The 23,589-nt window shown below is 57.8% G+C and overlaps 1 protein-coding gene across 2 annotated transcripts; it reads left to right on the top strand.

Moving 5' to 3' along the window:
* The first annotated feature begins 4,833 nt into the window (after window positions 1–4,833).
* SMUG1 (single-strand-selective monofunctional uracil-DNA glycosylase 1) lies at window positions 4,834–7,589 on the top strand. 2 transcript variants are annotated; one of them, XM_075737690.1, is made up of 3 exons: window positions 4,834–4,964; window positions 5,593–5,913; window positions 6,271–7,589. In XM_075737690.1, the coding sequence occupies exons 2-3, from the start codon at window positions 5,611–5,613 to the stop codon at window positions 6,817–6,819; spliced, it is 852 nt and encodes a 283-aa protein (XP_075593805.1). In that variant the 5' UTR covers window positions 4,834–4,964; window positions 5,593–5,610; the 3' UTR covers window positions 6,820–7,589. The 2 variants fall into 2 exon arrangements, with proteins under 2 accessions (XP_075593805.1, XP_075593806.1); XM_075737691.1 differs by lacking the exon at window positions 4,834–4,964 and adding an exon at window positions 5,043–5,059.
* Window positions 7,590–23,589: the final 16,000 nt, after the last annotated feature.

Below are 23,589 nucleotides of genomic sequence, written 5' to 3'. Positions count from 1 at the left end.
ACCTTTGTCCTGGGAGCAGGGCCTCGACATTTCCAGTTTTGAGGATGGACGCTGCTTTTGGTCGAGAGGGACCTAAAAGCGCTATGTTGAGGCCTTGCTCGGCTAGGCGAGCCCGCAGCCCCAGTGTCAGTGGGTCTGTGCGAGGGCCGCTGAGGGAGGTTTGAGGGCAGGCAGCCCTTTTGGGGCTGGCACCTTTGTCCTGGGAGCAGGGCCTCGACGTTTCCAGTTTTGAGGATGGACGCTGCTTTTCGTCGAGAGGGAGGTAAAAGCGCTATGTTGAGGCCTTGCTCGGCTAGGCGAGCCCGCAGCCCCAGTGTGAGTGGGTCTGTGCGAGGGCCGCTGAGGGAGGTTTGAGGGCAGGCGGCCCTTTTGGGGCTGGCACCTTTGTCCTGGGAGCAGGGTCTCGACGTTTCCAGTTTTGAGGATGGACACTGCTTTTGGTCGAGAGGGAGGTAAAACCACTATGTTGATTCCTTGCTCGGCTAGGCGAGCCCGCAGCCCCAATGTGAGTGGGTCTGTGCGAGGGCCGCTGAGGGAGGTTTGAGGCCAGGCAGCCCTTTTGGGGCTGGCACCTTTGTCCTAGGAGCAGGGCCTCGACGTTTCCAGTTTTGAGGATGAACACTGCTTTTGGTCGAGAGGGAGGTAAAACCACTATGTTGAGGCCTTGCTCGGCTAGGCGAGCCCGCAGCCCCAGTGTGAGTGGGTCTGTGCGAGGGCCGCTGAGGGAGGTTTGAGGGCAGGCAGCCCTTTTGGGGCTGGCACCTTTGTCCTAGGAGCAGGGCCTCGACGTTTCCAGTTTTGAGGATGAACACTGCTTTTGGTCGAGAGGGAGGTAAAACCACTATGTGAGGCCTTGCTCGGCTAGGCGAAGCCCGCAGCCCCAATGTGAGTGGGTCTGTGCGAGGGCCGCTGAGGGAGGTTTGAGGGCAGGCAGCCCTTTTGGGGCTGGCACCTTTGTCCTGGGAGCAGGGCCTCGACGTTGCCAGTTTTGAGGATGGACGCTGCTTTTGGTCGAGAGGGACCTAAAAGCGCTATGTTGAGGCCTTGCTCGGCTAGGCGAGCCCGCAGCCCCAGTGTGAGTGGGTCTGTGCGAGGGCCGCTGAGGGAGGTTTGAGGGCAGGCAGCCCTTTTGGGGCTGGCACCTTTGTCCTGGGAGCAGGGCCTCGACGTTTCCAGTTTGGAGGATGGTCACTGATTTTGGTCGAGAGGGAGGTAAAAGCGCTATGTTGAGGCCTTGCTCGGCTAGGCGATCCCTCACCCCCAGTGTGAGTGGGTCTGTGCGAGGGCCGCTGAGGGAGGTTTGAAGGCAGGCAGCCCTTTTGGGGCTGGCACCTTTGTCCTGGGAGCAGGGCCTCGACGTTTCCAATTTTGAGGATGAACACTGCTTTTGGTCGAGAGGGAGGTAAAACCACTATGTTGAGGCCTTGCTCGGCTAGGCGAGCCCGCAGCCCCAGTGTGAGTGGGTCTGTGTGAGGGCCGCTGAGGGAGGTTTGAGGCCAGGCAGACCTTTTGGGGCTGGCACCTTTGTCCTGGGAGCAGGGCCTCGACATTTCCAGTTTTGAGGATGGACGCTGCTTTTGGTCGAGAGGGACCTAAAAGCGCTCTGTTGAGGCCTTGCTCGGCTAGGCGAGCCCGCAGCCCCAATGTGAGTGGGTCTGTGCGAGGGCCGCTGAGGGAGGTTTGAGGGCAGGCAGCCCTTTTGGGGCTGGCACCTTTGTCCTGGGAGCAGGGCCTCGACGTTTCCAGTTTTGAGGATGGACGCTGCTTTTCGTCGAGAGGGAGGTAAAAGCGCTATGTTGAGGCCTTGCTCGGCTAGGCGAGCCCGCAGCCCCAGTGTGAGTGGGTCTGTGCGAGGGCCGCTGAGGGAGGTTTGAGGGCAGGCAGCCCTTTTGGGGCTGGCACCTTTGTCCTGGGAGCAGGGTCTCGACGTTTCCAGTTTTGAGGATGGACACTGCTTTTGGTCGAGAGGGAGGTAAAACCACTATGTTGAGGCCTTGCTCGGCTAGGCGAGCCCGCAGCCCCAATGTGAGTGGGTCTGTGCGAGGGCCGCTGAGGGAGGTTTGAGGCCAGGCAGCCCTTTTGGGGCTGGCACCTTTGTCCTAGGAGCAGGGCCTCGACGTTTCCAGTTTTGAGGATGGACACTGCTTTTGGTCGAGAGGGAGGTAAAAGCCACTATGTTGAGGCCTTGCTCGGCTAGGCAAGCCCGCAGCCCCAGTGTGAGTGGGTCTGTGCGAGGGCCGCTGAGGGAGGTTTGAGGGCAGGCAGCCCTTTTGGGGCTGGCACCTTTGTCCTAGGAGCAGGGCCTCGACGTTTCCAGTTTTGAGGATGAACACTGCTTTTGGTCGAGAGGGAGGTAAAACCACTATGTTGAGGCCTTGCTCGGCTAGGCGAGCCCGCAGCCCCAGTGTGAGTGGGTCTGTGCGAGGGCCGCTGAGGGAGGTTTGAGGGCAGGTAGCCCTTTTGGGGCTGGCACCTTTGTCCTGGGAGCAGGGCCTCGACGTTTCCAGTTTTGAGGATGGACGCTGCTTTTGGTCGAGAGGGACCTAAAAGCGCTATGTTGAGGCCTTGCTCGGCTAGGCGAGCCCGCAGCCCCAGTGTGAGTGGGTCTGTGCGAGGGCCGCTGAGGGAGGTTTGAGGGCAGGCAGCCCTTTTGGGGCTGGCACCTTTGTCCTGGGAGCAGGGCCTCGACGTTTCCAGTTTGGAGGATGGTCACTGATTTTGGTCGAGAGGGACCTAAAAGCGCTATGTTGAGGCCTTGCTCGGCTAGGCGAGCCCACAGCCCCAGTGTGAGTGGGTCTGTGCGAGGGCCGCTGAGGGAGGTTTGAAGGCAGGCAGCCCTTTTGGGGCTGGCACCTTTGTCCTAGGAGCAGGGCCTCGACGTTTCCAATTTGGAGGATGGACGCTGCTTTTGGTCGAGAGGGAGGTAAAACCACTATGTTGAGGCCTTGCTTGGCTAGGCGAGCCCGCAGCCCCAGTGTGAGTGCGTCTGTGCGAGGGCCGCTGAGGGAGGTTTGAGGGCAGGCAGCCCTTTTGGGGCTGGCACCTTTGTCCTGGGAGCAGGGCCTCGACGTTTCCAGTTTGGAGGATGGACTCTGATTTTGGTCGAGAGGGACCTAAAAGCGCTATGTTGAGGCCTTGCTCGGCTAGGCGATCCCTCAGCCCCAGTGTGAGTGGGTCTGTGCGAGGTCCGCTGAGGGAGGTTTGAGGGCAGGCAGCCCTTTTGGGGCTGGCACCTTTGTCCTAGGAGCAGGGCCTCGACGTTTCCAGTTTTGAGGATGGACACTGCTTTTGGTCGAGAGGGAGGTAAAACCACTATGTTGAGGCCTTGCTCGGCTAGGCGAGCCCGCAGCCCCAGTGTGAGTGGGTCTGTGCGAGGGCCGCTGAGGGAGGTTTGAGGGCAGGCAGCCCTTTTGGGGCTGGCACCTTTGTCCTGGGAGCAGGGCCTCGACATTTCCAGTTTTGAGGATGGACACCGATTATGGTCGAGAGGGAGGTAAAAGCGCTATGTTGAGGCCTTGCTCGGCTAGGCGAGCCCGCAGCCCCAGTGTGAGTGGGTCTGTGCGAGGGCCGCTGAGGGAGGTTTGAGGGCAGGCAGCCCTTTTGGGGCTGGCACCTTTGTCCTGGGAGCAGGGCCTCGACGTTTCCAGTTTTGAGGATGGACACTGCTTTTGGTCGAGAGGGACCTAAAAGCGCTATGTTGAGGCCTTGCTCGGCTAGGCGAGCCCGCAGCCCCAATGTGAGTGGGTCTGTGCGAGGGCTGCTGAGGGAGGTTTGAGGGCAGGCAGCCCTTTTGGGGCTGGCACCTTTGTCCTGGGAGCAGGGCCTCGACATTTCCAGTTTTGAGGATGGACGCTGATTGTAGCCAAGGGGGACCTAAAAGCGCTATGTTGAGGCCTTGCTGGGCTAGGCGAGCCCGCAGCCCCAATGTGAGTGGGTCTGTGCGAGGGCCGCTGAGGGAGGTTTGAGGGCAGGCAGCCCTTTTGGGACTGGCACCTTTGTCCTGGGAGCAGGGCCTCGACGTTTCTAGTTTGGAGGATGGACGCTGCTTTTGGTCGAGAGGGACCTAAAAGCGCTATGTTGAGGCCTTGCTCGGCTAGGCGAGCCCGCAGCCCCAGTGTGAGTGGGTCTGTGCGAGGGCCGCTGAGGGAGGTTTCAGGGCAGGCAGCCCTTTTGGGGCTGGCACCTTTGTCCTGGGAGCAGGGCCTCGACGTTGCCAGTTTTGAGGATGGACGCTGCTTTTGGTCGAGAGGGACCTAAAAGCGCTATGTTGAGGCCTTGCTCGGCTAGGCGAGCCCGCAGCCCCAGTGTGAGTGGGACCTGTGCGAGGGCCGCTGAGGGAGGTTTGAGGCCAGGCAGACCTTTTGGGTCTGCCACATTTGTCCTGGGAGCAGGGCCTCGACGTTGCCAGTTTTGAGGATGGACGCTGCTTTTGGTCGAGAGGGAGGTAAAAGCGCTATGTTGAGGCCTTGCTCGGCTAGGCGAGCCCGCAGCCCCAGTGTGAGTGGGTCTGTGCGAGGGACGCTGAGGGTGGTTTCAGGCCGTTTGGGGGGACACACGCCCCCCCACACACCCCGCAGTGCCTCCCACTCCCACCAGGGGTCGCACTTGTGCCGCCGGAACCCGCTCGGCACCGCCCCCCCCACTTGAAAGGGGAGGAGTCAGGGAGGGGCGTGGCGCGAGTTGGCTACGCCCTCTCTCCTCCCACCTTCCTCCGGCACGTCTGTGTCCTGTGGGGTTATGACCCCCATGCGCCTCCATACTCCCACGCGTGTTCGCGTCACAGAGCCGCCCCACGAGAGGAGGGAGTCATGTGTTCCTGTCGCAAGGCACGATGGGAAACTCCGCGTTCCGCCCCGTGATGCAGCGCGGAGCCGTTCGGACAAAGGGCCCGGCTCCGCCCCCTCTGCGCAGGGCACGCTGGGAACGTGGTGCAGAGGCCGGAGCCCACTGGACTTCAGCTCCCGGTAGGCTCTGCGCGTGGGGTTGAGGGCGGGGCCTGATCGGGGTCAAGGGGCGTGGCGGAGGGACAGCAGCAGGGTCTGCAGGGCGCCGTGCACAGGTAGGCCCTGCGGCCCGCGTGACGTGCTATGTCGTCGCGTTACGTCTTTTAGGGATTTGAGGGGCTGCGGGAGGAAGGGGGTGGTGGCGGGAGGGGCCTGAGAGGGGCAGTGCTGGGGCTGGGCGCCGGTGAGCGCGTCCTGGAGGAGGCACGGCTGGGCCTGGGCTGGGGGCCTGCGGGGCCGCAGGGCCGGGGCTGGGCGGCAGCTGGGGGCCCCTGAGGGCCCCTGAGGGGCTGGGCTGCGCTGGGGGGCAGTTAGGGGGCAGGGCAGGGTTTAGGGGGGCAGTCAGGGGGTCTGGGGGGGGAGCACAGGGCTGTGCCTCACGGTAGCTGGGGCCTTGGCGGTGCGGGGGACCGGGCAGAGCGGTGCTGGGGCTCTTCCTTCCCTGTTTCGGAGCCGAGCGGGGGGGAGCCTAGGCCTCCCTCTCGCTTCCGCCCCGCCCACGGGACCTCCCCCCGGGCCTGCACTGTCACCTCCCCCAGGGCTTGGGGGACTGCTGAGCCACACTGTCACCCATCTCTCCCCTCCGCAGGCACCAGGCGATGGCAGCATGGAGGAGAGTGTGGCTGAGACGGCAGGGACGGTGACAGAGCCGGTGCCAGCAGTGGAGGAGGAGGAGGATGATGACGACAACCGTGACGACCTGGCAGGGCAGTTTCTGCGGCTGGAGCAGGAGCAGAACGCGCTGCTGCAGGCACTGCCACCCTTCGGGGAGCCCGTCAGCCATGTCTACCACCCCCTCGACTACGCCTGGGAACCCCACTGCGACTTCGTGCGCCGCTACTGCCGCACTCCCAAACGCGTCCTCTTCCTCGGCATGAACCCCGGCCCCTTCGGCATGGCCCAGACTGGGGTGCGGCACTGGGGGGACCCCGGCGGGGGAGGGAAACTGAGGCACGGACAAGGCTGGGATGGGGCTGGGTGTGTTTGTAGGGTGGCTGTGCCCAGGGGACAGTGTGTGCGCACCCCGTATGCCCTTGCAGAGCCAAATTGGAGGCTGGGGGGGAAACTGAGGCACAGGGCGTCCCAATCCATCCCTATGGAGCCCTAGGTGAGCGGCACGGAGGCAGCTGAGTTAGCTCCAGTGCTGGTTTGGGGTGTCCATTCCCAAAGGTGCCCCCAAACCCCCCTCCCAACTCCCTTTGCATGGGAAACCACGCCCAGGGCGGTGATCACAAGCCCCCCCCCGATCTCCCTTCCCCTCTCGCAGGTTCCCTTCGGAGAAGCCTGGCACGTGCGGGAGTGGCTGCGGGTCGTTGGGGGGGTGAAGAAGCCGCCCTCGGAGCACCCCAAGCGCCCAGTGCTGGGCCTGGCCTGCCGACGGGCAGAGGTGAGCGGGGCCCGTTTTTGGGGGCTGGTACGGACCCTCTGCCCCAATCCTCACCTCTTCTTCCGTCACTGCTTCGTCCACAATCACTGTCCCCTCCTCTTCCTCGCTTCCAGCGGTCGGAATTTGCCCCCCAACGAGTTGCCCCCCGCCCAACGGGATCAGTTGATGGGACTTTGCGACCGGGCATTGGCACGAACCGTTGGGCTACTGGGTGTTGGGCTGGTGGTAGGCATCGGGCGTTACGCCGAGCGTCGGGCACGGCGCGCGTTGGCAGCGGCCGGCTTGGCCGTTCGAGTCGAGGGGTTACCCCATCCCTCGCCTCGAAATCCCCGAGCCAACCGAGGCTGGGAGGAATTGGCCAAGGCGAGACTGGGAGAACTGGGAGTGCTAGAGTTGTTGGAGAAGGAAGGGGGAGCAACAGGGAGGTGAGGGGGGAGGTTTGGAGGTGGGGAGGGTGGATCTGTGCCTCAGTTTCCCCTGCTGAGAGCAAGGCTGAGATTTTGGGGGAGGTGAATGGGTTTGTGCCTCAGTTTCCCCAGTTGGGAGCTGGTTTGGGACACCTTTAAGAGGTGGAGGCCAGATCCGTGCCTCAGTTTCCCCAACAGGACCAAGCCCAGGGTCTCATTTTGAGGGAGGGAGTGGGTCCATGCCTCAGTTTCCCCACTGAGAGCAAAGCAAGGTCCTATCACGCAGGGATGGCGGAGTGATCCACCCCTGCAACCCCCTGTGCCTCAGTTTCCCCTCGCTGCAGGGCAGACCCCACCCCAAGGGCTAATTCTGCTGGCAGACCCTGCCAGCAGCCTCCAGTCTTCCCCGTTTAACCAGTTTAACACTAAACAGGCCCTTGGGGGGCAGGGTGGGGGAGCACCACATCCCATGGGGGGTTGTGGCCATGACCCCACCCTGTGCTTCCGTTTCCCCTGGGTGCCCCAGGCTTGATCCCCCCGAGCTCTGGGGCTCATCACCTTTTTATTTCCCCTAAAATCTCCCTGGGTTGGGGTTTTTGGGGGGTTTTTTAAGCTATTTAACCCAAAGGGTCTGTGTTCCTGCTTGCTCTTGGCAGGGGAAACTGAGGCACGGGTGCGTCCCCCGGACTGGAGTGACAGTGGGTGGGGACATGAGGTGCTAAGGGGCTACCCAGGGTGGTCTGTCGTGTGTCCCTGTGCCTCAGTTTCCCCTGCCAGCAATAAACTGCGTCCTGCGGGGCCGTGGCCTCTGTGTCGTCCTTTGGTTGCCCCACCCCGTGAGTGGAGGGGGTCACCTGAGCCTGGGGGGAGGGGTGCCCTGTGTGGTACCCTGGCCCCAAGGCACACATGAATTTGGGGGTACAACCTGGTTTGGGGGTGCAGGGTGGGGGATTTAACTGGATTTGGAGGTGCAGGTGGGCGTACACCCAGATTTGGGGGTGCAGATGGGGGCTTAACCAGATTTGGGAGTGCAGGGTGGGGGTATAACCCACCATGTCCTCCAAAGACTGAACCCATATGGGGTGTTTTGGGGACACAGACACGCCCCGCTGTCCCAATGCCCCCCGCAAAACTGGCAGAGGTGTCTGGAGGGAGACGCTGTATCCAGTGGGGTGCAAGGGGGGGGACATGGGGGCTGGGGGGAGGGGGAACATGGGGACCTGGAGGGGGACACGGGTGTCTCAGGGACACACACACACACGGGAGGGGGTCTCTGGGGCAGCCACAGGGCTGGAAAGGGGATTGGGGCGGGGGGGGGGGGGGTCTTGCCCATTTCTGCAGAGATTCTCATGGGGTTTTCCCAGTTCGGGGCCAGCGAAGGGCGTGGTGCCCTGGGGACCCCCCCCCCCGGCTTAGGGGGCACCCTCTGACTACATCTCCCATGGGGAGGCCACACACACACACCCCCCCCAGTGATGCCCCACGGGAAATGAAGTCCCATAGAGGGGGGGGAGGGCCTCCCCATGTGGCCTGGGGTGGGGGGGTTGAACCCCCCCGGGCAGCACCTCCCACACACCCCCCCCCAAACCCCCACGGAGGGGCAGCTCCTGCCCCGGGGCACCCCAACCTCAACCACTGTCCCCCCCAAACCCCTGCCCTGGTCACCCCTCATTCCCTCCCTCATTCCGGGCTCCCTGGGAACCCCCCAACACCCTCTCATCCCCCCCATTTACCCCCTGGTGACAGTTTTACATCCCCACAACATTCCTGGAGCGGCCGCTGGCACTAAACCACGTTGTCACTTCCCAAACTAAAAATTCCCAATAACTCGTTTTTTTACAGAAAACACCGTCCTGCCGCTGCCAAGGGCTGGACGTCACCGCGTTTCCAGGTGATCATCGCGTCGAGTGACTGGTGGGATACTGGGGAGGTTTTGGAACTGGGGGATCGGATGTTTCCTGGAGGAAGGGGAAGGTGTTGGGAAGGGGAAGGGGGGTCTTGGTCTCGGTCCCACTGATGGCATCGGTGTGTGACAGCCCCTGGGAGGGAGCAAGGCAGGGAAGGAAGAAGGCAGGGAAGGAGGAAAGGAGGCAGGGAAGGAAGAAGGGAGGGAAGGAGGCAGAGAAAGGAAGAAAGGAGGAAGCCAGGGAAGGAGGAAAGGAAGGCAGGCAGGGAGGGAAGGAAGAAGGGAAGGAGGGAGGCAGGCAGGGAAGGAGGAAGGCAGGCAGAGAAGAAAAGGAGGCAGGGAAGGAAGAAAGGAGGTAGGGAGGGAAGGCAGGGTAGGAGGAAGGGCGGGAGGGAAGCAGGGCTGGAGGGTATTTGCAGCTCCCACTGGGTCCTCACCTGGCTCAGAGCATGGGGGTAGCGGGGGGGATGTTCTGGCATTTCTTGATGTCCAGAGTCGCAAAAAATGGGGATGGGTGGGTGGGTGGCTGGGTGTGCAGGCAGATCCACTGCGTGGGTAGAAGGATGGGTACCTATAGATGGGTGGTTGGATGCACAGACAGGGGTACAGGTGGGTAAGAGGGGTGGACGGACAGATAGTTCGGTGGACGGATGGATGGATGCACAGACGTGTGTAGATACACAGACGGGTGGGGGGACGGACGGATGGGAGCGTGGGCGGATCGTCACACGTGGATGGGGCAGCTCTGGTGGGAGGGGGGACAGGGACGGGGTGTCTCAGCGCCAGCAGTCCTGGAGCAGGGACTGAGGTCCCGCGTCCGTCTGTCCACGCGTGAGAGCACCCGCCCGTGTTTTCTCAAGCTTCACTGCCTGGGAGGACGGCTTGGGAAGGGGCATGTCCGATGGCTCTTCCTGCTGTCTCCATCTTGGATTTGGGAAGAAAAGGGGCCAAAAAGCAGCAAAAGGAACTTTTATTAGGGAGGTTTGAGTCAATTTGAGATGAAACGGGGGTCGGCTCAGCAGACTTTGGGCTGATTCGGAGTGGGTTCATCCTCCACCGCCGTCAAACAGGGACCGTTAACGTGGGACAGACGGAGAGAAAAATAAAGAGATGCTGAGACAGATGGGGAGAGAAAGGCTTGGGGCTTTGGAGAGGGGGTGGATGCTCCATGGGACACAGGGATAATCCGAAAGATGGAGAGATGGAAAGATAAACATCAGGAGAGATGGAAAACCAGCTAGACAGACAGACTGGAAGGACAGAGCCGCCCCAGGCTCTGCAGACACAGCGGGCTCACCTGGCAGGATTTGGGTTAAAAAAATCACCTTTTTTTTTTTTCTACCATTCTGGCTGTGGGAAACAGCTGGTTTATTCCCTTTTTTCCCCTCATTCCTGTGATCCCTTTGGTTTGGCAGTGCCAAAGCCCCTGGAGCCGGGGGGCAGAGAGGGGAGCTGTGTCCGCTCGGCCCCCTGCACAGCAGGTCACATTGTTTTAGTGAATTACTTTAAATAAAATTTTTTAAAAAGGGAAAAAACCCAAGAAGCCATGAGGAATTAAGGGAAACGAAAAGGTCCAGATCCATCCCTGGGAATAAATGGGCATCTCCGGCTCTCGGCCTTCTTCCTCCTCCTCCTTTTCCCCTCGGCGGTGCCTGCAACCACGTGAAAAGCTCCGGGTAATTTATGGCCTTTCCCGGGAAGCCTTCGGAGGCGGCTGGTTTTTCCCGGGATATTTATAGGGATGGAGGGGCTGGAGGCTTTGCCTGCTGCCACCCAAGGCCTGTGGGGGGGTTATTTATGGGGTTGACTTGGTGGCTCCCCTTGGCTTGCCGTGCCTCCCCGGCCCCCGGTGGGGTGAAAATCTTGGGATCAAGATCAGGGGTAACGTCTGTGCTGCTCCAGCACCAGCCCACCGTGGGTTCTGCCAGGGGCTGGGAGTTTTTTTGGGCAGCACGGTGGGGGGTCCGAGGGGGTTGTACAGGGGTGTGAGCATGGGGGGGGCTTGTAGGTACCGATTAACACCATGCAAGTGTGATGCAATAACGTGGGGTGTGAGGCTACACCCCATGAGAACCGCATGGGTGCCCTGTAGGTACCACGAACACCCTTTGTACTCTCCAGGTACCCCAGGGACACCCCAAGGTATGCGGTGACGCTCGGCCAGTACCCACAGGTACCCCCAAAACACCCCGTGATACCTGTGGGCGCACACACACCCCCTCCCCGTCGGCTCCCTGCCTCAGTTTCCCCTCTGCAGAGGTGGGGGTCACACCACAAGGCCGCCAGCGTTCGGGGAGGAAGGGAAGAAGAAGGGCGAAGCTAATTGAAAACGAAGGGGAAATTTTTAATCAGGGCGAATGTAATTACTGCGGCTGGAGTTGGGCCAGGGCAGCAGGTTAATGGCCCTGCGGCTTCAACTCCATCTTCCCCGCGGCTTCGGCATCAGCCTCGCCTTCCTCCCCTGCTCCCAGATGGGAATTAATGGCGAATCCCGAGAGTGAAGCCTCTTCCTTACCTCCAGCCCTTCCTCCATCCTTCCCTCCTTCCTTCCTTCCCTCCTTCCTTCCCTCCCTCCCATCTCCTATGCATTCCTCCCTCCTCCTTCCCCTTCCTTCCCTCCATCCTATCTTCCTTCCCTCCTTCCATCCATCCCTCCCATCCCCTTATCCATCCTTCCTTCCTTCCCTCCATCCTCCCATCCCATCCCATCTCCCTTCCTTCCTTCCTTCCTTCCTTCCTTCCTTCCTTCCTTCCTTCCTTCCTTCCTTCCTTCCTTCCTTCCTTCTTTCCTTCCTTCCGGCACCGACGCACTGGGCCGAACTGGGAGGCACTGGGCCGAACTGGGAGGCACTGTGCTGTTCGGCGGAGCCGGTTGCGCGGAGCCGCGGGTCCGGGCCGGCTCTGCGGGGAGCAGCCGCTAGAGAGAGGCAGAGAGCTGCCGGGACGGCGGGAGCGCCGGGCACCGGGCACCGGCCCCGGGCACCGGCCCCGCACCGAGAGGGGTCCCGGAGCCGGAGCTTGGCTGCGGCAGTGGGATGGGCGGGACTGGGAGCTGCGGGAATGGGATGGGTGGGAATGGGATGAGCAGGGTTGGGATGGGATGTGTGGGACTGGGATGTGCGGGATGGGATGTGTGGGGATGGGATGTGTGGAACTGGGATGTGCGGGATGGGATGTGTGGGGATGGGATGTGTGGAACTGGGATGTGCAGGATGGGATGTGTGGGGATGGGATGTGTAGGACTGGGATGTGTGGGACTGGGATGTGTAGGACTGGGATGTGTAGGACTGGGATGTGCAGGGATGGGATGTGTGGAACTGGGATGTGCGGGATGGGATGTGTGGGGATGGGATGTGTAGGACTGGGATGTGTGGGACTGGGATGTGTAGGACTGGGATGTGTGGGACTGGGATGTGTGGGACTGGGATGTGTAGGACTGCGATGTGTGGGACTGGGATGTGCGGGACTGGGATGTGCAGGGATGGGATGTGTGGGACTGGGATGTGTGGGACTGGGATGTGTGGGACTGGGATGTGCAGGGATGGGATGTGTGGAACTGGGATGTGTGGGGATGGGATGTGTAGGACTGCGATGTGTGGGACTGGGATGTGCGGGACTGGGATGTGCAGGGATGGGATGTGTGGGACTGGGATGTGCAGGGATGGGATGTGTGGAACTGGGATGTGTGGGGATGGGATGTGTAGGACTGCGATGTGTGGGACTGGGATGTGCGGGACTGGGATGTGCAGGGATGGGATGTGTGGGACTGGGATGTGTGGGATGGGACATGTGGGACTGGGATGCTGCAGAATGGGGATGGGCAGGACTGGGATGCTGCTGGACTGGGAGCTGTGGAGTTGGGACATACGGGATGGGAGCTGCAAGGCTGGGATGCTGCAGAATGGGGCTGTGTGGGACCAGGCTGCTGCTGGACTGGGAGCTGTGGGGTTGGGATGTGTGGGATGGGATGTGCCGGATGGGATGTGCAGGACTGGGATGTATAGGATGGGATGTGCAGGATGGGATGTGTGGGGTTGAGAATTTCACAGATTTGGCACCACCACGAACGCAGGGATACCCTGACCCCCCCACCCCAGACTGAGCCCCGGCAGCTCCAACTCCATTTCCCGCAGGACCGGGCGGCCTTTGCGCTGGAGCGGATGGGGGAACGCTCCCCCCGGCCCCCTGCAGCCCCTCGCCGCTCTCCACCTGCCCTTCCCAGCCACATTTTGGGGCAGAAGGAGGCAAAACGTGGGATTTTCTGCCCAGCAAAGGGCTGGGGACCCACAGGATCAGGCCGCAATTCAGTGGGATCCCTTCCCTGCTCCTCCCCACCGTCCCTATCCACAAACCCCTCCCCAAATTTTGGCGGAGGTTTATTTATTCCTCTCTATATTTTATGTCTCTGTTAATTAGATAATTAATCTTTATTGGTTCCTTTTATTTTTTATTGCTCGCTGCCCCCCCCTCCTTCCCCGTGCCGTATTCACGCCTCTCCCGGTGCCTGCGTCCCAGCTGCTAGGCAATATTTTTCTAATAGAGTGTTTAAAAAGGAAATGTGGATATGAAAAAAAGGGGAGAAAAAAATAAATAAATAAATAAAAATAAAAACCCTCTTGGAAAAATAATTTCACTTCTGTTACCGGCTAAAATAAAGCTGGAACTGGGTAATAAAAAAAAGAAAATAGCACAATACAAGAGACAATAAAAATGTCATCTTTTCCAATAAAAAACATCTCTTTTTTTTTTTTTCCTCTCGCTGGCTGCTTTGCATGAGATGGGTTTTGTTCCCCCGTTCTTGACATGGCAGGAGAGGAAGGGGGAGAAGGAGCCAGCGGGAGTGCACCGGGGAAGGAAGTGTGGGAGAAGGGAAGGAAGGAGGAAGGAAAGAGGGAAAAAGGGTCTTTTAGAGGAAAACCCAGCCCTTTTAGGGGGGAAATAAGGCCAGTTTAGAGAGAAAAACCTCCCATTTTGGGGCTGGTGAGGGGCTGGCTCCCGTGGAGAGGGAGTTTGGGGCTGGAAGAGGGAATTTGGGGCTGGGGAAGGGAATGTGGGGTTGGAGGAAGGGATTTGGGGTTAGGGAAGGGAAAGTGGAGTTGGGGAGGGGACTTGGGGTTACGGGAAGGAATTTGGGCTGGTGGAGGGAATGTGGTGCTGGGGAAAGGAGTTTGGGGATGGGGAAGGGAATTTGGGGTTTGGGAAGGGGTTTGGGGGCTGGAGGAGGGAATTTGGGGCTGGGAAAGGAGTTTGAGGCAGGAGGTGGATGCTCCATGTGCCCGTGGCTCCAGCCAAGCAGTTCTGCCAGCCACAGCCACTTTGGGACAGGGATGGGGTTCAGTGCCCCAAACTCGGGGTGCCCCAGCCACCACCCCCCCCCCCATTGCCGAGGCCTGACCGCAGGGCTTTGGGGAGAAGCAAAACCCCCCCAAATCTGTCCTCACCAGGGAGGGGGATTCACATCCAGCCCCAAAACAGCCCCCCAAAAAATGGCATTATTCCACCTGCTTGCAGCCAAAACCACCCCAAACCCCCACTTTTCTCCCCAAATCTCCCTTGTGGGGATGCGAAAACAATATGGGAGCAAATCCTGTATCTATCGCACCCAGATTTACACCCAATCAACGGAGCTGCCAACGGCTTCGACCTCATCCTTTATGGCCGTAGGGAGACGCACAAATCCTGCCGCCGGGTTTTCCACTGGGATTTATATTTGGGGGGGGGGGGGGGGGGGGGGGGCGGGAACGGGGGTTGTCGGCACCTGTTTTTCTGTTTAAAGGAGAAATAATGGGGTGCAGGTGTTTGCGTTTCTGCCTGGGCCGGAGGAAAAAAGGCGACGGTGATTTATAGGAGCGATCGCACCTGTAAATCTCCCCACGGTGGGAAAGGAGACCTGGGGAGGGAGTTTTGGTGTGAAATTCCCCCTTTTTTGCCCCATTTCTGTGTCTTCTTTTATTTCTTTCATGCAAGAAAAGAAGTCAAAGCGAGGAACCCCCTCCGTGGGTTCGGCCACAGGCGGTTCTGTACGTGGGGTCGGATCCAGCCCGGGTCTGCAACCCATCCCGCCCCCCCCCCCCCCCCCACGGCAGGATCCGCCCTGGTAGGGGGAGATCCTGGGTTACTGGGAGCACTGGGAGCACTGGGAGAGATGGGTGATACCTGCTGGAAGAGGGGTCCCCCCACCCATCCAGCACCCAACCAGGGACCCTGCAGGGTGAGACACTGCTTTGGTCCCCCCCAAGGTTAGAAAGTGCCAAAAAAAGGGAAAACCAACCCAAAAATCAGCTGGAGGGGGTCGGACCCATTTTTATTGGGGGGGGCGGGGGGGTTTCTAGCGGGGGGGAGGCGGGGAAGGGGGGCCCCATTTGGGGATGGGGAAATGGGGGGGGCATCGCCCCGGTACCCAGCCCGGGGGGCCGGATCCCGTCCCGCAGGGAGGAGGAGGAGGAGGAGAAGGAGGAGGAAGAGGAGGAGGAAGAGGAGGAGGAAGGAGGCAGCTGGCGGGAGACAAAGAGCCGGCGATGGAGAAACAAAGAGGGACGGAGGGAGCGAGGCCCCAGACAAAGAGAAACGAGGCGGCGGGAGGAGCCCGGGCGCGAAGGCTCCAACCATCCTCATCCTCATCTTCAGCCTCATCTTCAGCCTCAGCCGCCGCACACGGGGGCAAATCCCGCGGGAAGGGGCAGAGCGGGCTCAGAAACACCCCCGGGAGCCGCCACCCCCCGCTCTGTTCCCGTTAATTTTAGTTTCCTTTTTCCCCCCATCGCCTTTTTATAAATATCGGAATCATGTTTATAGCTGAATTTTTTTTACATCTGAATTTTAATATCTGAATATTTTTAGATCTGATTTTTCAAATATCTGAACACTATCTGATTTTTTTGTCTGAATAATTTTATATCTGGATAATTTTATAGCTGATTTTTTCACTTTCTGAACATTTCCTATCCAAATATTTTTATATCTCTTTTTTTTTGTATCTGAATATTTTTTGTATCTGATTTTTTATATCTGAATTTGTAATATTTGAGTTTTTTACGTCTGAGTATTTTTCTATCTGAATATTTTTCTCTTAACATTTTATATCTGCATTTTTTAGTATCTGAATAGTTTTCTATCTTAATGGTTTCCTATTTTAATGTTTTTCTCTTAATATTTTTAATATCTGAATAGTTTTAACATCTGAATATTTTTCATATCTGCATATTTTTATGTGTTAATATTTTTATCTCTGAATATTTTTTATCTCTGATTTTTTTACCTCTGAATTTTTTTATCTTTTTTTTAATATCTGAAGATTTTTTTCTACCTAAACACTTTTCTGAACCCTTTTCTATACCCCAATCTATTTTTTTTTCCCCCTATATCTGAATAATTAAGTCATCTGGATTCCTATGATTTCCCAACCCCAATGATAAATCGTCATTCCAGGACTGAGCCAGTTGGCAGATCTTTACCTCCGCGCTCTCATTAATCACCCTGCCACCAGATTCATGCTTTATGCTAATGTCGGCAGACTTATTGACTCGGGGTTAGTCAATGACCGGGTCATGCCTGGCCCCGGGCCAGCCGGGGGTGAAAAGGGCAGGGGGTGAAAGGCAGAGGATGGATCTTCGAGAAAATACCTTGAATTTTAGAATAATCATTTGAGTATTATTTTTTTTTAATAACTAACTCACAAGAAGGGCTGGATGGCATCGTGTCGGCACGGGTACCGAACCGTGCAATAGTGCGGTTCGGTACCCACGCCGATGCGATGCTGTCTGGCTCCTCTTGCATCCCTCGGCATCAAGCACCATCTCCTGGAGTCATGGGATTTTCTGTTTTCTCGCCTCGTTTCCAACCCCAGAATGAACTCAGGCCTAAAACAGCCCCAGTTGGCCTCAAAACGTGCATCCAGATGTTTAACCCCTGTAAATAGTGCTATGTATTATTTTATTATTAATTTATTATTTCTATTTCTATTCCTATTTCTTATTCACATTATTATATGTAACCCATCCCCTCCTGCCTCCCTTGGCATCAAGTGCTAGCTCCTGGAGTCATGGGATTTCCCGTTTTTCTCACCTCATTGCCAGCCCTATAAAGAGAACTCTTTAGGGGGGGATTAAAAATGATGTTTTTTTCTCCCCGGGCCTTGGTTATATAAGGGGTTTTGCACCTACAGATACATAGGGGTCACATCTGCGGGGATGTTCCTATGTGTATCTGTAGGATTGTGGGGGTAAGACTATAGATCTAACTATAAGCACCCAATATACTGATCTCTGTGCATCACAGAGCAGCAGGACAGTATATGGGTCTATACACCCATTTTTGTGCATCACTAGCTATAGAAGTGTATGTATACATGTGTGTGTGTGTATATATATATGCACCCCATGTATCAAGCTCTGCACGCATCCCTATAGGAACAGGACAGTATATATGCCTATACGTGCCCCATAGACTCTGCCCTACACGTGTCATTATAACAGCAGGACCGTATACATCTATGGGGGAGGACTGTATGAGCTTCTATAGGCACCCCATAGGTCCTGCCCTGTGTGTATAGGGGCAGTAGGGCCCTGTAGGTGCCTGTGTGGTGCTGGCACCCAGCTGCGTGTCCCTCTATACGTGTCTATAGGGGTTGAGGGTGCTGCCTGGGCTGGGGGGGCTCAGCCTGGTCCCGGGGGGGGCGGGGTTTACCCAGCCCCGGGGGCTCAGCCCGGGCCGGGAGGGGCCTCAGACCGGGGGGGTCCGCGGGGGGATCCCGGAGGGGCTCTGAGGGGGGGGCTCACGGGCTCGGGGGGCTCCGTGGCGGGGGGTCCCGTGGGGCTCCGTGGGAGGAAGGTCTCGGGGGGTTCCCACGGAGGGTCCCGCTCGGGGGTTCCGCTCGGAGCCTCGGGGCGCGAACCGCGGGGCTGGGGCGGGGAAAAAAGGCAGAAAAGGCAGAATCTCCCCCCCGGGGCAGGGCTGGGGGCGGTGCCGGGGGCGGTGCGGGCCGGGGCGGCCTCGACGGGACGGGCCCCGGGGGCGGCCGCCGGTTCGGGTCGGGCGGAGCGGGCGGTGCGGGACGGGGCTGCTGCACCGCCCGGCCTGCCCCCCCCCCCCCCCCCCCGGGACGGGACCCCCCCCGGGACGGGACACCCCCTCCGAGCTCCCCCTGCCCCCCCCCCCCCCCCCGGGACGGAAACTCCCGGGACGGGACCCCCCCGGGACCCTCCGAGACGAGACCCCCCCTGAGCTCCCCCGCGATCCCCCGGGAGCCCACGGGCTCCCCACGGGCTCCCCCGGCCCGTCCGCCCCGTCGGAGAGCTGCGCCCGGAGCGGCAGGTAAGCGGGGTCCGGCCCCCCCGGCCCCTTTTCTTTCTCTTTCCTTTTTCCTCTTCTTTTTTCTTCCTCTCTTTCTTTCCATTTTTCTGTCTCTTTTTTACGTTTTTATTTCTTTTTTTCTTTTAATTTCCCTTTTTCTTACTTTTTCTTTCCCTTTTCTTACTTTTTCTTTCCCTTGTCCTACTTTTCCTTTCCCTTTTCTTACTTTTTTTCCCTTTCTCCCTTTTCCTTCCTTCCTTCCTTCCTTCCTTCCTTCCTTCCTTCCTTCCTTCCTTCCTTCCTTCCTCCCTTCCTGCCTTCCTCCCTCTTTCATTCTTCCTCCCCCCCCCCCAGGGAAGCAGCAAACTTTGCCCAGCCCCCATCCCTCCACCTCTTCTCTATTTTTGGGGTGCTCCCCCTCTGCCCCCCCCCCAGAGCTGGGGGGGGGGGCAGAGGTGCTCCCACTTGGGGGTATTTGGGGCAGGGGGGGATCCCCAAATGAGACCCTCTTTCACCAGCCCCTCTCACTAAGAAAAGAGCCCCCAGCCCAATTTTGGGTTGAAAAAGCAGAGATTCAGTTAAAAAATAAGTAAAGGCTCCACCGCGCTCCAGTATTCGAATCACGTAGCCCCGAGCCCAGCATTCCCGCTTCCAAGAAATATTAATCTAAATTACTATTAATAAGGGACAGCTACAAGTTAATTGGCATTAAAATAATTCATTTCAATTTGTTAATATTAAATGAGCAGATAGCGCCTTCGCTCCGGACGCGCTTGCGTTACTGGGGGAGGGGGGTGTGGTGTGTCCTGGCTGTGGGACCCCCAAAACACTCGTGGGAATTCCCGACGCCAGAGCAGTGCTGGGCACAGGATCCTGCTTTTCCCCTTCTATTTTTCCCCTCCTTTTTCCCCCTCTTTTTTTTTTTTTCCAGCTTTCCCAGGAAAACATCCCCCCTTCCACCAAGAATCGAGGACTCTGCTCCCACCCCACGCAATCCCCCCCCCCCGATAAAGCCTCACCGTCTGCTCCAGCCCCTATTAAAATATTTACACCTTCGTATCCTGCTATTGATTTTATGGAAAACTGCTCCGCCGCTGGAATTCATTAGGTTTGAGTTACCCCGCTCCTCAGCTGGGTAAAAAGCCCTCTCGTCTCCCATCTGTTTGCATCCCGCGGAGCTAAACAGAGCAAAAAAAAAAAAAAAAAAGGCAATTTGATTAATATTTACAGGGCTCCGGCGCCTGCATCTGCGTAGCAGCTTATTCTGGGTGCGGATGGGGCCAAGTCAGTGGGAAAAGAAAGGAGAAAAGTGGGAAAAGGGGTTTTTTTTTAATGCATCATCAGGGATTGGGAGTTCATATTTTTTAAGAGGTGTTGGTGGGGGGACAGTGGTTTCACTGAGCCTGAGCATCCCCTTTCTGATGGAAAAAAGTCTTGGTTTGGGGGTGTGGTGCTGATCCCACTCTTTTTTGGGGGATAGGAAGGGTGAAGGCAGGAGGATGGGAGGGTCAGGAGCGCGGGGGGTGGGGGGGAGATGGGCTTTTCGGCTTGTTTTCAGCCAGATCAGCTCCTGGATCGGGGCGGGGGAGGGGGGCAGAATGAGCCCATGGGCAGGGCTGGGGAGGGAAAAGAGCCCAAAATAACCAGTTTCTCCAAGAGGAGACGTTCCCAGTCCACCCAGTTCAGCCCAGTACACAGCCTCTGGCAGGAACGATGCCCTCCTGGGGGGGGGGGGAGCGAGGTGAGTGCTGCCTGTAGGGACACATGGGTGCCAGGGGGGTTCTGCGGGTGACAGCAGCTGCTCACACCTCCGGGGGCCACCCAAGGGTGCTGGGCCGGGGGCGGGGGGGCTGCCTCTGCGCTGCCACCAAGCTTCCCCCTGCACCCCCAAAATGCAGCTGCAACAAAATGCAATTGCATCTTTGCAATCACAGCCCCCAGCTTGCATTTGCACACACACACACACGCCCCCCAGCTTACAATTGCATTCCCCAAATTGCAGTTGCATCCCCCAGATTGCAATTGCATCCTCCAAATTGCATCCTCAGATTACAAATGCATCCCCAGATTGCAGTTACATCCCCCAAATTGCAATCTGGGGCTGCTCTAACCCCCAGCAATGCTCCGCAGTGGGGTCTACTGATGCATTTCCCTCTGCTCGTGCCGAGGCCAGGGGCTGCGAGGATGGGAAGGGGATGGGGTTCTGCTTCTCCCTATGTGGTCCTGGCACCACCACACCTGGTGTGGGCTGGGCTGTGGCTCCCTGAAGGGAAATCATCGCCTTGACGGGAGCTGAGAGCCGAGGGACTGAGGAGGAGATGGTCACAGAGGCTGCAGGGGCTGAGATCAGAGGCAAAAAGAGCCGGCCGTATGGCAATGGCAGGGGTTTGGCTGCTGGAGGACAGGTTGGAGCATCCCTCTGCCTCGTCAGAGCATCCCTCCGCCCCATCGGAGCATCCCTCCACCTTGTTGGTGCATCCCTCTGCCGCATCCCAATCGAGGGCCTGGGTGGGAGATGCCAGAATTGGGGAGCCAACATAGGATGGGGGGAGCTGCCATGCGCCCTCTCTGCAAAGCAGGTTTTTAGGGAGTAACAGCTCGAACATAACTCAGCAACACAGCAGCAGGTGTCAGAAAACACATTTTCCACTAAATAAAACCTAAAATATCTCACCCAAGGCTCCAACACCCCTCCGAATGGCAGCACCCCAGCCCCTGCCCCACAGATGGGGTTGCACCCTCACCGGAGCCAATTCCATCTCCTGCAAATGGCCCGGGGGGGGGGGGGGGGCACAAACCCTCTGTGGTGAGGTCTGGGGTGCCCCCTTGCCCCCTGAAATCACCACGGCTGAGCTCCCAGCGTGAGTTACAGCAGCACTTCCCCGATCGCTCCCCTCCTGCCTTTGCATAACTCACGGCACTTGGCACCGGGCTCTTTAGGAGAAGGATGCTCCGGTCAGCCGCAATAATAAATAGATAAATAAACCCCTGGAAAGTCTCCGGCTGGCCGCTTAAATACATTTTATGGGGTGATTAGAACAAGAGCCGTCCGTTTGAGTGGTTTATTTGTAGCCTCGCTTTGCGCCGGTGAAGGTGTTGGAAGCATTTCCCAACCTTGTTCAACATTGAAGGATCGATGGGCACTGCAGCCCCCAGCAAATATCACCTTCCCCACCCAGATCTCGGGGTTTTTTTGCTTTCTAAGCCTGGGACCCATCAGGGAGGAAAGCAAGAACATTTTGGGGGCTGAGGCTGTAAAATAAATGAACATACTCCCCCCCCGCTGAAAAAATATCTGTTGCAAATAGACATTTTTCACCTATAACCTGTTAAGTTTAGAATGCAAAAATTGCACCAGCCCACCCCAAAGTGTTTTCTTCCCCCAGAGAGGATGGTTTGGGGGGTTCGAGGCAAACACACGTCCCCCCGGAGCCATCCACCTCCCCAGTGCGGCTCCATTACCCCTAAACCATCCTCGACAAATGGGTCCCCCGCCGGGAGCATCTCCCTGCCTGTGCCACCCGAACAGCTTCCAGCCGCCTGTTCCTCCCTCCCAACAGCTCTTCCAGCGCCGAAGTCATGCCTAATGTTTCGCTTAATTTTTCCCCGCTGCAGCATCAGCCCCTGCTCCTCTTGCTCTTCCCATTTGCTAATGAGTGTAACGAGTTGCCGGCCTCGTCATAACAACCTTTGCCGTATTAGCGGGTTCCGCTCTGCCGGCTTCCCTCGAATCAGAGCATCCTCACTTTTCCCAGCAAAACCAGGCTTTAATGAGCTTCAGCCACGGTTATATAGGACCACCTGCATTTTGGTGGTGTTTTTTCTCCTTGCTGGAGGGAAGATGAGGGTTGACCATGGCCACGTCCACCAACAAAGTCCACCTGGAAGGCCATGGCCCTTTGCACGAGGGACCTTTTTGATCGGTTTGCTCCAATGTCCTTAAGGGCTGAGCATCATGTTTGAGCACCAAATAAAAAGTTCTTGAGACCTTCAGACCTTGAATTCTGAGCCCCAGACCCTTGAGAGCAAGGAATGAGTCCCTCATGGTGTGGTGGGACAATGTCACTACCATTGGGTGGCCTTGGGAGACCTCTCACCTTGACTTTGACGTTGAGTTGGGACCCAACTCAATGATTGGGTTGGGCCACCACTCTGCCAGACCCAGCCTGGGTCACTTGAATGGGAGAAGTCCCAATTTTTCTTCCAAGCTTGAATTATGGTGATAGAAATGATAAAACAGTGTTGCCCGAAGGAGGACTTGGGGCTGAAGGCAACAGGGCAAGTGCAGGGCTCTGCGGATGAACCACCCTCGGGCAGCCCTGAGGTTTGGCTACCCTGGAGCATGAAACTGTGCTGCCAAAATTTACCCTTTCTTAAGGATTTTGACCACCTTGTTTAACGAGTTTCATTAGGCACCAACCCCGTGCTAAACCCAGGCTTTTTCCCAACTCCCCGCGTTTCTTTATTGCTTTTCTTTATCTTTATTTCTTTACTGGAGGCATGCGGAGGAGCCATGTACCGGCGGTGATCCAAACCCGCTCCCAGTGGCGCCCGGGAAAGATGCGGTTAAACTCCTGCCAGAGTTCAGGGGGATGCAAAGAGGCGGTTGCAGGGCAACGGCGAAGAGAAGGAGCCATAAATTCCCGGTATTTACCCAGGGCTGCATGGCCATGATGCATTTTGCACAGGGCGAGAATATCTCCTTTGTGCTCCCGGGGCCGCCCGGCGCGGGCTCGGCTCCCTCCGGGGCTCTTTGTCAGCTCCGGCTTTCTCTCTTTGCCTTATTTATTTGTTTGGTATCGGAAAGGGCGGCTGGCGGGACTGGGAATTGTCTGGGTCCAGCGGCTCCTCACATCCCGTCCTGCCTCCCCCCGGCGGTGGTGTGGGGAGCCAGATCTCAGGGTGTTGGAGAGGGTTTGGGGCTGGTTTTGGTCGTGCATCCCTCTCTTCCTATTTCCAAGGTTCAGGAATACACCCGAACGGAAGATTTCCATGCACATGCTGCCACAGTACTGGCTAGGGAAGAGGAAGGGTGGGGGCAGGCTCTTGCTGGGCTTAAAAATGAACAAACACCCCCAAAAAAATAAAAATCAGAATGGAAAATTAGGTGGCATCAGTCATCCTGCGCCCACAGAGCTGGGTCTGCCGGGAGCTGATGATGCTGGCAGCCCCACAGCACAACAGCAAGTCCCCGGCGTTCAGGGGGGGACACACACATGGCATTTTATGGTCCGCTGAAAAAAAAACAAGGCAAGGGCTTTCCCTGTCAGGATGCTCCTCTCCCGTTTATTTCCCAGGGGAAAGTTGAACCCACTGGTGTCAGGGTGACATTTCCCACCTATGCTTTTCCCATTTCACCCCTTGTCCTCAAATCAAAGCAGGGCTCAGCAGCACGGATGGCGACTCCTGAAAACACCCATCCTGGCTCCAGAACTTATGAACGTTGTTTATGAGAGGGGTGAAATTTCCAGCTGGGGCTGCTCGTTCAGGGCTAAAAAACTCCTTAAGGAAAGATGGTCACATATTCGGGATCAAGGATGCAGCACTTGTGCCTGATCACTTGCTGGTACAAGCAAGAAGTGCCGGGATAAGTAT

The sequence above is a fragment of the Balearica regulorum genome, chromosome 29 (assembly GCF_011004875.1).
Source record: "Balearica regulorum gibbericeps isolate bBalReg1 chromosome 29, bBalReg1.pri, whole genome shotgun sequence".
NCBI lineage: Eukaryota > Metazoa > Chordata > Aves > Gruiformes > Gruidae > Balearica > Balearica regulorum.
The sequence above is the reverse complement of the archived record's forward strand: the minus strand, read 5'-3'. Positions and strand labels throughout refer to the sequence as shown.

What these genes read in the sequence shown, in the direction of transcription:
- SMUG1 (XM_075737690.1), top strand. Translation starts at nt 5,611, where the DNA reads ATGGAGGAGAGTGTGGCTGAGACGGCAGGGACGGTGACAGAGCCGGTG. An exon ending in TCGGCATGGCCCAGACTGGG is followed by an intron (nt 5,914 to 6,270) that starts GTGCGGCACTGG and finishes CCCCTCTCGCAG; the next exon opens with GTTCCCTTCGGAGAAGCCTG.